At 44.0% G+C, this 15,278-nt stretch overlaps 1 protein-coding gene across 7 annotated transcripts; it reads left to right on the top strand.

The window, feature by feature from the left end:
• The first annotated feature begins 1,050 nt into the window (after positions 1 to 1,050).
• Positions 1,051 to 14,697, top strand: SRSF1 (serine and arginine rich splicing factor 1). 7 transcript variants are annotated; one of them, XR_014558360.1, is made up of 6 exons: positions 1,053 to 2,525; positions 6,897 to 7,081; positions 7,575 to 7,747; positions 8,627 to 8,746; positions 9,567 to 9,904; positions 13,865 to 14,697. XR_014558360.1 is itself a non-coding variant. In XM_083714856.1 (4 exons), the coding sequence occupies exons 1-4, from the start codon at positions 2,332 to 2,334 to the stop codon at positions 8,663 to 8,665; spliced, it is 591 nt and encodes a 196-aa protein (XP_083570982.1). In that variant the 5' UTR covers positions 1,051 to 2,331; the 3' UTR covers positions 8,666 to 10,068. The 7 variants fall into 7 exon arrangements, 2 of the variants coding, with proteins under 2 accessions (XP_083570982.1, XP_083570981.1); XR_014558361.1 differs by having other exon boundaries at positions 1,064 to 2,525; positions 8,019 to 8,746; XR_014558363.1 differs by lacking the exon at positions 13,865 to 14,697 and having other exon boundaries at positions 9,567 to 10,068.
• The last annotated feature ends 581 nt before the right edge of the window (positions 14,698 to 15,278 follow it).

The raw sequence follows: 15,278 nt of genomic DNA, 5'->3' as shown, positions 1-15,278 counted from the left end.
ATGTTAGTCCTACTCAAAGCAGACCTATTGAAAGTTGCCAACATGCCTAACTTAGGTGCATTCATTTCAGTGGGTCTACTTTTGAGTAAAACCTAGCTGGATACAACCCAACGTTGAGCGCAGTTGAAGTCGCCAGGTGGTATACTTATTCTGCCAGCAAATAAAATTGTGCCAGAAGACTATAGCGTGCAACAGAGAATAGCCTCCCTTGTCCGAGATTTAAGGGCCACCTTCATCCGTATGGACCTACCTGGGCCTTAAGATCAGCATCAGAGCAGCTCTCTGGCTCATTACCAGCAATGAACGGTGCCTCCAGTCACTATTCTGTAGGAAGGATTCAAACGCACACCAGAAATTTAGGTTTCTTGTCAAGGGAATCTAGATTAGAAGGGAAACCATACTCTGACCCTTCCATCAACCATAAATTGTGTGCTTACAAATGATCTATGCAGTATTACCATATGCTTGCAAGCTGCCTTAAGAGTAATTTAATTTAAAGGCAGGATATAGCTATTCAAAATAAATAAATAAATAAATATACCTTCACAACAGAAAAATATAAAATAGGAATACAAAATACATAATAATAATAATAATAATAATAATAATAATAATAAACATATAACCTCCCCTCCCAAGCTCAGTGGGTGACTTTGGGCCAGTCACTGCTCTCAGCTTAACCTACTTCTCAGGATAAAACAGGGAGGGGGAGGACCATGGACACCAATTTGAATTCCTTGGAGGAAAAGGTGGTATATAAAGGTGATAAATAAATAAAATAAATACGCTCCCCTAACCTGTTGCCGCCAGATGTTTTACACTACAACTCACATCCCTGACCTTCGGCTATGCCAGCAGCTGACACAAGTCCGAAACATGTGCAGGGCACCACATTGTGTTTTTTATATTGTAGTTTCATACTGTGAACCACCCTGAAATCTGCAGGTATAGGGTGATATACAAATTTAATAAATAAATAATAAAAGAAGGCTGAAAACTCGGGGTTAGTCACAAAAACCCCTGCAGCACGAGGAAACGACAATCTATTTGCAACAACTGATCGCCTCTTCTTCGGAGATCCCTCCTAGCTGAGTAAGATTGTCTTCCATGAATATGGTCTTCACGGTGTGTCCTTTAAGTGACTTCGGAGGTCAATTCTGGATCCGCAGATCCTTCCACAGTGGGGGCATAGGTTTCCAGGCGAGAGTTGATCACAGTGAGGATTTGCCAAACCTGCCTTCTTCTTAGCACGTTTCTCCCTTTCGTCCTGCGTTTGTGCTTCTTCATAGCCTATGGCGCCTTTGGTAGAGGCTGTTCTCCAGCTGGAGCACTCGCAGTGCCACTGATAAGTGGGCATTCGAACACTGGTTTATCTCATTCACACGTTACATGTGTGGTGTACAACTTCAATATCCAGGTCTACATGAAAGGGACGGGGCGGGAACTATGGTAATAGATGTACCTGCCCTTAGTCTTACATCTAACAGTTTTCCTGTTAGGTCTACTGGGGCGGGTTTTTGTTTTTTGTTTGCCGTCTATTCTCCTCTGCCCTCACGCCCCATTGGCCAACCGCTCAGCATTGTGGGACTATTCCTTTCCTTGGCGCCAAGGCCCTCTCACGCGTGTTGCATTGTGGGGGAAGTTCATCTCCCTCCGGATCTTCTTCGCAAGTACTTTTAACGGTCCGCACCGCTTGAGAGCTAACGGAAACGCCTTCGCTCCTCACGGCTTAAAAAATAACAAGTCGTCCCGCTTTTCCCTCACCGCCTCGTTAAAACAAACGCGCGCCAACCTCTCCTCGTAGCCTCCAGCAGAAATAAGTCGGGACTACTTTTTTCCCCTTACTCGGAATGGGGGGGTATTAAGTTCGGCGCATGCGCCCTTCGAAGGCGGATGTAGCGAACGGCAACCATGAACGTGAGTGTCTCCACGGTCCGCCTCCCAGCCAGCAGAGTGTGACGTCGAGGCGGCGCGGGAGGATCCTTGCGCAGGGCAGGTAGGGCCGCGTGAGGCGGGCGCCATTTTGTGGCGGCTGCAAAGAGTGGGAACGAAAAGAGGAGGCGCCTCGCTGCTGCTACTACCGCTGCTGCCGCCACGACTAACGCCGCCGCCGCCACCACCTTCCTTGCTTTTCCTCTCCCGCCTTTTCCTCCCTTCTCTCTTTTTTTAAAAAACAATTTTACCTCAGCTCCTTTTTAAAATATATGCCCCTATAAATCTCCACCTGCCCTTTTCCCACCCGCTCCCGGGCCTCCTCTCGTCGGCTCCGTCTTCCATTTTTCTCCCCTCACACGCGCCCACCACCCAACCGCAACCATTGCCGACCTCGCTATGTCTGGTGGCGGCGTGATCCGCGGCCCGGCCGGGAACAACGACTGCCGCATCTACGTGGGGAACCTGCCGCCGGACATCCGCACCAAGGACATCGAGGACGTTTTCTACAAGTACGGCGCCATCCGGGACATCGACCTCAAGAACCGCCGCGGGGGCCCGCCGTTCGCCTTCGTCGAGTTCGAGGACCCCAGGTGGGAAGGGCGGGCGAGGGGCTGCTTCGGGGGCGGAAGGAGGAGGGGAGGGAGAGTGTCGGCTGAAGAGATCCGCCGCAGCCGAGCAGGGCCTCGTCTTCAGGAACCCGCCGGGGCTCCACTCGAGAGTAGGCCCGACGAAATCCATCGGCTGCCATCGTTGACTCCGGGGGGGGGGGGGGATTTGGCGCTTGCATGCCGCCCGCAGCTGCGGAATGCGAAACTCGGAACGGCTTCCTTAGCGCGAACCCTGACTCGTGCGCACGTTCCTCTTAACACGCCGCCTCTGCCTCGTGTTGCACGCTCGGGGCGAAGGAATCTCGACGTCATGTAAAGAAAAACAGCCGCCCTGGGTTATATCCCGTTAACTTCAGCGGGCCAACTCGAGAGTAGGGCTGGGCGTTGGGTGCCACCCGCAATTGGAAATGCGCCGTGGAAATGGATGAGCACTCCGGTGCGGGTTTTTCCTACAAGGCCACATTTTCCTACGTGGTTTTTGGCTAGGTGGTGGTTATTTTTAAGGGGGGGGGGCGCAAAGCGATTTCCCCCAATGTTTTATAAAAATCCAGCGTAAAGGCCACTGATTTCAATAGTCTGCTCCTGAGTAGGACTGGGAGGCAGACGGCCAATTAGAACCATTGGGTTGTATCACACTTTTATTCAAGAGTAGAATTGAAACCTGGAGGCATGAGTCCATAAGATTGGGCTCTGTTTCTTTACATGTTTGAATCCTTGGGATTTCTGTTTTACATGCTTTTTATATGTATGTTTTTAATACAGCTGTTTTATTTGTGTTAGGCTGTGTTTTTGTTTAACGTTTTAATGATGTATTGTTTGTTTATGGGGTACACACCACTTAGAGTTTTTTTGAAATATTGAACGGATTTTAAATGCTTTTAAATAAACAAGTTGTGACCTTTATTTTCAATGGATCCACTCTGAGGATGCAAACCAGTAGATCTACTCTTTGAGTAGGACTAAAATTGGGCATAGCCAATTTTGTGTACTTGTTTAAAAACAGGATCCTAAATCATTACTTTTCAGAAAGTAACAAACAGTTGAATTCAGTAGGGCTTACCTCCAGGTAAGTGAAGTTAGAGTTGCAGCCTGTGGTGGTTGTTTTCTTTCCCCCCTACTTTCTTAGCTCAAATTCAAAGGTTTTTATATATCTTTCCTTTTGTCTTCACAACAATCCTGTGGAGTAGGTCAGGCTGAGATAAACACACTTGGCCCAAGGACCCTAAGGCTTTGGGTGATGGGGAGAGAGTGTGTTTATAGCTAGCAGAGCTGTACTTAGAAAACGTTTACTACTTCTAGATAATTTATCCTGGCCTTCATAAGTGCTCTGCATATCTAACCAATCCAAAACCCATACCTCTTTGTCAGTTCTTGCACCAACCCTGTTAGATAAGTAAGGCAGAGAAAATGAGAGTGCCAAAGGCTACTTCATATGCTCTAAAGGTTGAGGACTTTGAATCATTTTCTTGTAGTAGCCCTGCTAGGAGGCTCTGCTGATATTCGGTGACTGGCTCCCAAGATCCTTGAGCTAGTCACATGCTGTCAGCTTGATGTACCTTGCAGGGTGGTTGTAAAGGATAAATGAATTATATCCCCACACAACCCCATGAAGCCCACTGGGCTATCACTATCAGCTTTTTTTTTTACTATTACTCAGCCTGACCTGCCTCACAGGGTTGTTGTGCAATGCTCAGAGAGCCTTGGAGATATGGAGGAATTAAAATGTAGTAATATGCAGTCCCATATAAATCTTTACTATGCAGTCATAGGATTTGACACTGTTGTTTATTTTCTTGTTTGTTGCTTCAGGAAAGGAAGGTGGGTTGCAGGTATTAAATGAAATGAAAATGGAATGATCCTGTGAGTGCTTGCTTGGAAGCATGTTTTCCTAAGCCAGTTGTCTTCAAGGCTATTTGCCCCAAAATTCATGTTTAACTCCCAGGCTTTTAGTGGATGAAATTTCATGCTTCACTGTGTATGTGTAGCATTGTGTTAATTAATTGCTCTTTTTAAAACAATGTTACAAAAGCTTCTATTGGCTTACAGCCAAATGTCATCACAATTATTCTTAAACTTTATTGCTAGCCACCTTAGAAGCTTCTGCTGAAATGCAGAGTAGATTTTTGCTAAAGACACAAACTACAACTTAAAAGTAGGACCCACCCATTTTTAAAATCAATTTTGTATTGCTTCTTATGTCTCAAGGGCAGACAGAACCTCTATACTGCACTTTTTGTGTATAAAATGAGATTATATTTGGGAGAAACTATGCCTGTGGAAATTTCCACTTTCACAACTTTTCAGAATTTGTGGGGCTGTTCTTCATTGGCTCTGTTTTCTCCTGTTTTTATCAATTGTCCCAATGCTTTTGAATGCATAGAAAATTACAACATTACATATTTGTGAGCAGTTTGGTAAAAAAACAAAAACATTTGCATGCTTTCCTGTGCATCTCTATGTGTAAAAGGGTAAAATATTTTTCTTATGAATAAAAATTTAGGGGAGGGACCTGGAAATTCCCCAAGAGTGGAGCAAGCCCTGGGTCCTGGTGTAGGCAGACATCATTTACTGCCTCTCTCTTGAGACTCGAGAACTTTTATACTTTTGTTGGTTTTTCTACATGGAATCCCACAACTCAAGGCTTTTGTACACACATCCCAACATGGCTATACAGCAGAATCGTAAGACAGAGAGAGCTGATCTACAAGTTGTGCACAATGCAGTAGAAGAATTCCAAACTAGCATTTCATACCACAACTTGAATTATCTTTAACACTGAAGAGAGGATTAGAGTGACCATCTTCCTGAGGTGCTACTTTAACTATAAGCAGTCTCTGTATATACCTCACTTGAAGTCTAGTGGTCAGCTCAGAATTCTTTCAGTTCATTTTGTGTATGTAGGACTGTGGAGTTCAGTTTACTAACTTGTAAGTGTACATAGAGTTGCAGAACTTCAAAAGTTCATTTATTATTTTTTGTACTGTTCTGGTTTTTTAACAAGAGCATGCATAAATGGCAAGTAGTTTTCTTATAAAAGTAGTGGCTAGTATTCAACTAAATCATTGTGGACAAACCTCCCCTCCCATTTTCTCACCCCACATGCTCTCCCATCTGCTCTGTGGCTTCCCCTAATGATTCAGAGCAGATTTGGGACTGTGCCAGAGAAGGGGGCAGGGAGGGAAGGAAGGAAAAGTTCACAGTGATTTAGTTGGGATACAGCTCAGTACATGTTACTAAAATCTTGTTAATGACTTAAAATCATGTCTTTGTTTTACATAAAAGTAACATTCTTTTAAGTAATTAACAAGGCTTTTGTTCCTGTTCTGTTGTGGTGGTCTGGTTCCTTCATGCATTGGCATAGCACATGCAAATATAAAAGGCTCCACAATGCACAAACTCAGGCACTAGAGGAGGTTAAGGGATATGATAGCCATGTTCAAATATATAAAAGGATGTCACATAGAGGAGGGAGAAAGGTTGTTTTCTGCTGCTCCAGAGAAGCTGACACGGAGCAATGGATCCAAACTACAAGAAAGAAGATTCCACCTAAACATTAGGAAGAACTTCCTGACAGTAAGAGCTGTTTGACAGTGGAATTTGCTGCCAAGGAGTGTGGTGGAGTCTCCTTCTTTGAAGGTCTTTAAGCAGAGGCTTGACAACCATATGTCAGGAGTGCTCTGATGGTGTTTCCTGCTTGGCAGGGGGTTGGACTCGATGGCCCTTGTGGTCTCTTCCAATTCTATGATATTGATTTTATCCAGCCTTTCCCTCTAGCTTTCTATATACCACTGTGTGTTAAGGCCGGGATCCCTTGTACGAGTTGCTTCCTCGTTCCACCTATCTTTGCTTTGCTTTTCCCTCCCAAACCCCCACAGGTGGGTAAAATTCCATGCTTGACATGACACAGGGTACAGCTCTGTTACTTGTTTCCCAGTTCTAGCTCAGGGTTTTCCAAACTTGGGTCTCCATCTGTTTTTGTTTGTTTGTTTGTTTTGTTTTGGTTTGGTTTTTTTTTGCCTACAACTCCCATCATCCCAGACCACCGGTCCTGGTAGCTAGGGATGATGGGAGTTGTGGTCCAAACAGCTGGAGGCAAAAGTTTGGGAAACACTGATCTAGTGCTACACCATTCCAACCTAACTTGTGCTCAGGTGAAAAGTTTTGTCACTCAGGATTGTTGGTTTCTCCCCTTGTAACTGCAAGCCTATATAGGATAGTGACCTTTACTTCTAGTGTCATTTACTTAACAAGGGAGGGGCATTGACATGCTGCCCAGTAACAAACGCACAATGCGCTGCCAGCTCTCAGGAACCTTTGATCTATCTTCAGTGTGGTCCTCTTCCATTTTCGCAGGGATGCGGAGGATGCAGTCTACGGACGGGATGGATATGATTATGATGGGTATCGTCTACGTGTGGAGTTTCCTCGAAGTGGACGGGGCACTGGCAGGGGAGGAGGAGGCGGTGGAGGTGGTGGGGCCCCAAGGGGCAGATATGGACCCCCATCCAGGCGATCAGAGTACAGAGTGATAGTATCTGGTAAGTCATTTGTGCACTTGGGAAAAGCAGCTTTCTTTGTTCAAATACAGCTTGATCATCCAGGAAGAAGATAATACACATATGCATGTATCAAATGTATTTCCGCTTGCAACTTTGGGCAGGTATTTAGTGAGTTCTGAGAATTTGGCATGCTGCAAAGCTTAGTTTTCATTTTCTTTTCTTAAAGTGGTTGTTTGGTCTTGTTAAAAAAAAATCAAAAGCAAGTTGCAATGGTTATTTGGGGCCCTAGTGCCTTATAGAGCTTCCTGCTTCTATTGCCTTTTTAAAACAACAATAAGCCTTTGTACTTTCCAAAAATCCTGAAACATGGATGTATGTACTTAAACGTGTTGTTAACATGCAACTTGCTGGAAAAATTGAATTTCTACTTGTGACCCTCTCCAAAGACAGTTCTTTCTTGAGTATATGAAGGTCTGATGGCATCAATCTCTGCTTAATAGCATTTAATTGAAAGTAACTGTCTCTTGTTCAGGACTGCCTCCCAGTGGAAGCTGGCAGGATTTAAAGGATCACATGCGTGAAGCAGGTGATGTATGTTATGCTGATGTTTTCCGAGATGGAACTGGTGTCGTGGAGTTTGTACGGAAAGAAGATATGACCTACGCAGTACGAAAACTGGATAACACTAAGTTTAGATCTCATGAGGTAGGTTTTCCACTTAATGTTTTGACCAGAATTGGATGCACAGGGTTACAGTTGGATGCAATAGGATGGAAGGTAAGGAGGCGCAGTCTCTGTTTGCAGCGTTAACAAATACTGAAAACATGTTGGGACATCCCATGTTAAGAATGGTATGCAGGGAGATGTGATGAAACTCCTCTTGGTTCTTGTAAAAAGACCTTCAGTCTGTCAGCATGCCTGCAAAGACAGCTCAAAAGCGTAGACCTTTCAATCGAAAGTTGTGTCTATTTGATAGGGAGAAACTGCCTACATCCGTGTTAAAGTTGATGGCCCAAGAAGTCCGAGTTACGGAAGATCTCGCTCTCGCAGCCGTAGTCGTAGCAGAAGCCGTAGCCGAAGCAACAGCAGAAGTCGCAGTTATTCCCCGAGAAGAAGCAGAGGATCTCCACGCTACTCTCCCCGTCACAGCAGATCACGTTCCCGTACATAAATGATCTTTAATGGTGCTCCTTTTTGTAGAAAACCCCTCCATGTTGTACGCAGTTTTCCTTTACTCAGTACAGTCTTTCTTTTTTTAAAAAAAAATTCAAGCTGTTTTACTCAAAATTGGCTAAAGTGTTGAATTGCATTCTTGTATAATATCCCTAGTGAGTATTTGCTCCTTAACATCAACATTCCCTCATGTCTTTGATGAATTGTATTTTACCATGTCCTAGGCAGGGTTCTCTCTAGTTAGGTAGTTTGCTGCCCATATTCTCTTCCAATATGGTATTGCTGTATAAAATGTCTTTGTTCAACTATGGTTTCTACAAGCTGGGAATGTTGGGGGGAAATTGTGGTTTAACTTGTCTCTTCTGGGGGAGTTTACATTTTTATCTTGCCTTTTCATGTGTCTTTCTGTAGACATATCTGAAGAGATGGATTAAGAATGCTTTGGATTAAAGGATTGTGGAACACATGTCAATCATTTTAGGATTGTCAAAAGGAGGATTGAGGAGGATCAGATCAATAATGGAGGCAATGGTATGACTCCAAGTGCTATTGTCACAGATTAAATTGGCAGTATTGACCTTATACTGAAACTAGCCTAGTACACAACACCTCCATTGTTCCATTAGTTAGCTGTAATCTTCTAACTTCCATGATGCAATGAATGCTAAATGTACCCATGTAACTCTTCCAGTCTCTGGGGGTGGGGGGCGTATGCTGAGTGACTGCAATGTATCATTTGATTACAGGAGCAAACCATTAGTGCACCTGTAAAGTACAGGTTGTTTCAAACCTGTAAGTATAACCTCAATACTGCTAAAATCTGCATGTCCTCTGTGTGACTGATATAGCATTGCTGTTTCATCTTAAAAGTAACAGAATGAAAGCAATTATAGGAGGGGTTTTTAAACATGGGGGATTCTTTTTAAATCCATGTCTTCCCCTTCAGGATAAGTCGAGAGTTGACTTGCATCAATTAAATTTGTTACCTCCCAGATAGTACAATAATGAGCTTTTAGTTTAGATATGCAGTAGGTGGATAGCTTTAGCAGCAAGTTTTTGCAACTTCATAGAAAACTTTTTTCAACCACCAAACCTGTAAAGCGCCATATAGGAATTGATATGTTGGCATTATCAGTTACCCTGTGTAAATACTAGAATGTTTCCTCCAGATAATTAACATTGCTAAAATCTAAGCTTCACAATTCAAAAGCTTGTCTTGGGGAATTGATAGTTATGAATGCCAATCTTTATTATTCAATAGCAGACATAACTTATCATTCTCCTAAATCCTATTTTTCATTACGGTATCTAACTTTTTGCCTCCTTTTTTTTGGTTTTGCTGGTTATAAAGGTTTGGATTGGAGAGGGCTCACTGGATCCCAATCCTTGGAGCTGGATCATTGGATTCAAATCATAATGTGGATAGGATAGGGAGGATCATTTGCAAGGATTCATGGAGCGGGATCAAATTACCAGGAACATAGGAGTGGATTCCTGCCCCAACCAAACCGCATTCGTGTGGATTTTTATTCAACTCAATTGGCTATTCCAAAGATTTTTCCTATTTTTGACGATTGGAGCCCTTAAGATGCACGATGGAGTTTTCATTTTTTGGTAAAAGGAGCAAAGCAAGGACCTGGAGAGGTACGCTGGAGCATTCTCCTTGGAAGGATTCAGCACGAGTAGATGGTAAATGTTAAACGGGAAAAGGGGGGTTTGTTTAAAAACGTTAAACCAATAAGTCATTTATCTAAATTTAAAGACAAAGAAATTGGAGTCTTAAGATTAAGTAGGTTTTCAATTGGCTATTGCCTTTTTTTTCTTTTGACAAAATAAAATTTTATAAAAAAGTGCATGGTGGTTCTGTTGTATTAAATAATGCCCTCTTACATTGTCTTGTGCCATGATGAATGAATTCAGCCTTTAAGCTCCTCTGTCCTTGGCCTGGGAACTGAATGGGTATTTGTGGCCCGTTCGTTTGCATTGGATCCCTGTCACCCCATGGGAACAGTGGTGAGCCGTGAAGAGGGTTGAGTTTGACCCCTCTTGGAAGTTGAGCATCGTGGATCCTACATGGTCATGCAGCTGGAGTTCAAGCAAAATAGTCTGCTCCTCTATAGTGTGATAGAAAACATTGTTCAAGGGCTCTCACAACTGTTGGTGAGTGCAGATTTTGGAGAACAAGGTAAGAGTATTTGACTTCTGTATTGGGCAAGACAAGTTTATCAAGCCAGTGCTTTAGTTTCGTGTAAATAGACCTTGGAATGTGAACTGCCTGTGGGCTGACTCACTGTTCCATTGCCTTACCTTCCTACTTCAGAGCTCTTGAAAGGCCACACTTGTGGGCTAAAAGTTAATCCAAAGAAAGTACTTTCCTGAAAGATAAATGGCAGCATCTGCCTGAGGCCACCTCATGGATCCTGGTCTCCCAGGCTCAACACTGTCAACCCTGCATTTTGCTGGCCATTAAGTCTAGTTCCAAATGTGGTGGGCTGTAGCACCTGTCCCTTGTGCTAGGCAGTACTTCTCACCGCTCTTGACACATCCTGTATGCAAGTAAAGTGATGCACCCATCGCTCCACACACATGCTCAAAAACTAAGGTATTGCAACCTAACAGCTATAAAAGCCTGATTAGCTGGCTTGAGTAGGGGGTGAATTTTTAAGTAAGGTGAGGAAGAGCCATTGTTTTACAATGTGAACCACACAATCTGGTTCCTGCTAATCTGGAAGTGATGAGGGTGTCCTTATTGTTGTCCAGTACTTGCTACATCAGCTGCTATAAAGCTGTGTGCCTTAAGATGTAGTGCTTGCAGCTAGTTCATACTAACTAGAGTGGCAGGAATAGTGCCGGCAAAATCATCCGATAGGCTACATTGTGATGAAGCCATTTAAGGTAGAATAAGCACCAGTCTCTTGGGAGTTCTGAGGGTATCAACAAGTTCTTTGGCCATGCATCAAATGCTAAAAGTTACCTTTTAGCAGGCAAACACAAAGGGCCCTGGAATGACACTGGATCCTTTGTGTGGTTCTTCACCCCTGTTTAATTGTGTAGCTCGTTGGATGAAGATTGGATCCTGAAAGGCTGGGTTCAGATCTCTTAGCCATAGAGTTTACTGGGTCAGGGCCAGTCAGTATCTCCACCTTCCTCACAGCTATTGAAGAGGTAGAGAGGGAGTGTCCTGTTTGCAGTGCTTAGGTTTTTGCCTTCACTGGTGCTGGGGAGGCCCTGTGCATCACAGCTGCTTTTTCAAAGTCCAGTAAAGTCCTCTCGAACTGTAACAACTGAGGAACAGTGAGCTTCCTCAGAAATGGAAACTGAAAATAGCTTCTTGGGTAATTGCTGCATGATGAGACTTTGAGCCTTGCTGAGGTAAACAGGATTCTAATGATAAAAGGTCTATGCTTGTTTAGTAATGGCTAAAAAGGCACAAACAAGACAAAGGAAAAAGGTAAATATTCATCAGGGGGAAAAGCCAGACCTGTAATTAACATGTGACTTGCCTTTGCATAATAAAACACCTGGGTCTTAGCTTGCGGCAAAAGATTGTCAGCCTCATAAGGTTTCTGGTGCTGGATCAAACACCCTAGAGTACGCCACTTGCTGCATAATAATGCAAATTATAGCCTTCAATAATTGGCACATGATCCTTCAATAATTGGCATATGATCAAGTTGCTTCGTGGAAAACAAAGTGATACTGTGGTAGGGGGAAGCCTCTGGCTTCTCTTAGCCATTATTGGAGCTACTTCTCATGATTCACTACTAGAGAACCTACACTTTCCTCAAAAAACTACTTGGAAGCAAAAAATAAATAAAAAGGTTAATGCTCCTGAATGTATGTATGTAGTTGGGATTAGCAGTTAGGGGCCTTGCAGCCAAGTAAAACAGGAATGGGGAGCTCCTAGCCTTCCAGAAGTTGCTGGCCTACTCCATTATCCCTTTCTTCTGACCATGTTAGCTGCGGCTGATGGGAAGTGGATCCCCACGGCTGAAGGGCACCTTGTCGGTTATTCCTGGTTTAAGGAATACAATTCTGTACACTTAATCAGTTAATTTAGCCAGCTAAATCACTTGCATAGAGCCCTTGCACTCTGTAGGAGGGTATACTTCAAGTTCAGCTCTTGCCTGAATCCCACCTGCCCTCCAGAAACATCTCTTGCAGTAATGTGTGTGCACATGTGGGGTGACAAAGGGCCCAGTTGTCAGAAGCAGTAATTAGTAGGTAGCGATCAGAATTTTCATTTACGTAGGATGGAAAGAAAATGCCTTTCAGTTAAATCCAATGCTGCCGTTCTGCCTTTGCAGCTTAACATTTCCTCCGCTGAGCAGCCTGTTGTTCAGCCTCAAAATCTCCAGGGGGCTGGGAGAGACTAGCAGATTTTGGGGTGAGCATGGGTAGGAGAGAGAGTCTTATTAATGCAAGCAGAACTTGCATTATTGTATTTTAAATTTTCATCCACCCTGGAATCTGATGGTAAAATAAATAAATAATTCAAAGAGTATAAACGGGAGTATATAATACCACCCCAATGGCCGCGGATGAACCTCTCAGCGACATGCATAATTGCATCTGGTAGAACCAGGGGGTTGCAGTGTCAGATTAGTTTCCACATCCTGACCACAGAATATCCTTGTGAAGACCTTTGGCCATAAGTCAGAGGTTTTCATCCTTTCTGAGTTCACGGCTCTCTTAAGCAACTACATTCTTTCTGTGGCACCCTTGTGGGGCCCAGGAGCCCAGTTATGTTACCCCTTAGCCGCCTCTCTCCCCTCTCCTTGGGAGTTCTCCGGGCAGCTACTGCTGCCGCCCCTGGTCTCTGAGCTGCCTCCACCCAGTGCCTGCGGAGCTTATAGCCAGGGCTGCTGCAACTAACAGCTGTGCAAGTATTTGGGAGGCTGGGGCTCTAGAGGGCATCAGAGGAGAAAGGAAAGAGGGACAGAGATTTGACTAGTATCAGCAATGTGATTGGCACCTGGGTTGGGCAAGTAATCCTTCGGTTGCTGCAGTTGGAAAGTGTGGGAAGGGTGCAGTGGGAAGGTTTTAACAGGCTTGTAAAGAAGTTTGTTAAACTTGAGGTGGAGAAGACCTGTGACCCTCCAGATGTTGCCATGGCTGCAACTCCCATTCCTGACCCATGCCGGCTGGGGCTGGTGGGATCTGAAGTCCAACATCTGGAGGGCCACCAGTGTCGTCGTCCCCCAGCACGAAACTTCAGAATCCGCAGTTGAGCAATACTTTTTATTGGGACGTGCAAAAATGTGACAAGCTTTCAAGATGTCCAAGACTCTTCGTCAGGAGAGCTCAAAAGCCTCGCTTCTGCCACATTTTCATAGGTCCCAATAAAGGTATGGCTGAACTGGTTTTTACGAACCAACATGGTTACATTAGCTTTTTAAGTTCATTAAATGTTAGTGTATAATCTGCCCCTTTTTCAGTTCAGAGAATAAAATTGTGTGCGCTAGAGTTAAATCGACTCCAGCATTGCCCTCTTGCTTTTTAAAATGTGTGTTGCTTTTTGGTAATCTCTTTGATTCTGTTTTCTGCTTGCTGCTCAGAAAAATGTAGAAAAAAATAAATCGGTAAAACCAGGAAATGAAACGTGAACTCTCTGGCTGCAATTAGTTTGCATATCGTTTCTGTTAACAGATGACTGAGGCATGCAGACTTGGAGCCCTGCTGGTGGATGATTTGAACTTGGAGCCAGGAGAGGATTCCTAGAGGCTTGCCTATCCAAAAGACAACCCTTTTCCTCCTTGAATGTTTTCAGGCCCTTGCAGAACAGTTCAGCAGTACACGGGAGAGGAGGAGACCCGTTTTTGTTTGCTGGATCACGGCCTGGCAAGCTTTAGCATAGAATTCCTTCAGCATCACTGCCATTGTGTTTCCTGGAGTCCATATCCACCAAAGGGGAAGAGGGCATTTAGGCATTGCAGCGACTGAGGACTGTTGAACCCTGCTGGATGCGATTCCTCTCAAAATGGGGTGGGTGTAGATTGGCCTTTTTTGACTGGCCCATGGTGATTTTCGAATGTAGTTGGCATTAGCATTTTCATAGAAACCTCAAATTGCCAATGGCTGCTGGCATTTTTGTTCAAGAGCCATCTCTGTAGCCAGTAAGCAGCATACAAACGACATAAGCAACACCAGATCTCTGAGCACCCAGGCACTGCAATGTACTCGGACTCAACTAGTCACAACCTTGTGCTCCTTGCCTGACAGGGTGCAACTTGTTAGGCATATCCACCATTCCAGACATGCACACACTCTTCCCTCAAGTAAGGCAAGGGAAGTTTAGCATACTGCTGAACCTACTGAATACAAATACTTGGTCAGAGGTCACATACAGAATTTGGCAGAGACAGGACTTGAACACAGGACTCCTAAAATCCATGTCCAGTTCTTGTTTTCTATGCCCCCTCGCAACTCATAAATCTTGTGATCTGAAGCATTTATAAAAGTTGAATTTACTTCCATTACTACCATACTTGTGGCTCTTGATTTCGTTTGCAACTCTGGGTCATGAGGCCTATGTATTGGAGGTCCTAAATAACTGTATTTAAAGCATTTCTTAAAGGACAGTGCAATGCACCAGAATTTCATCATGTCACAAACAAGGACCAAATACTTCCTCTTCCCCAGCTGTGATCATTTCGCTTGTGGAACTAATCCGTTGAAAATAGTACAGCAACTGAATTAAGTAAAAATCACTGGGGCCCTAAAACAACATATTTTGAATAGGAGCACAATTCAAAGATTTGGAAAAATGCTCTAAAACTGCTCTTAATGAGCTGTGCCATTGGACTCTTGAGATCGCGTTCACACTCCCATGGTGCTAAATCACCCTTTCTGGCAATCCTTTTTCACTCTTTGCAAGCCATGACCCCTGCAAAAATGAGAAATGGCTTAATTCCTAGTGACTTCTGCACGTGTGTACTGGATGAATTACACCCCCTCCCCCTTGGTTCTTGCTTAACGTACGGGCTCCATGCCAATTTAATAGCTGCACTGCTGAGGAACTGAGTGCAATGCAGGGACACCTGACCTTAGTTCTGAAAAGAGT

Source organism: Podarcis gaigeae, assembly GCF_964106915.1.
Source record: "Podarcis gaigeae genome assembly, chromosome: 15".
NCBI lineage: Eukaryota > Metazoa > Chordata > Lepidosauria > Squamata > Lacertidae > Podarcis > Podarcis gaigeae.
Note: the sequence above shows the minus strand (reverse complement) of the source record. Positions and strands in the feature narration are given on the sequence as shown.

Excerpts from the sequence above, each read along its gene's own strand:
- SRSF1 (XM_083714855.1), top strand. The coding sequence starts at position 2,332 with ATGTCTGGTGGCGGCGTGATCCGCGGCCCGGCCGGGAACAACGACTGC. Across the intron at positions 2,526-6,896 it reads GTCGAGTTCGAGGACCCCAG|GGATGCGGAGGATGCAGTCT; the intron begins GTGGGAAGGGCG and ends CCATTTTCGCAG. Across the intron at positions 7,082-7,574 it reads GTACAGAGTGATAGTATCTG|GACTGCCTCCCAGTGGAAGC; the intron begins GTAAGTCATTTG and ends TCTCTTGTTCAG.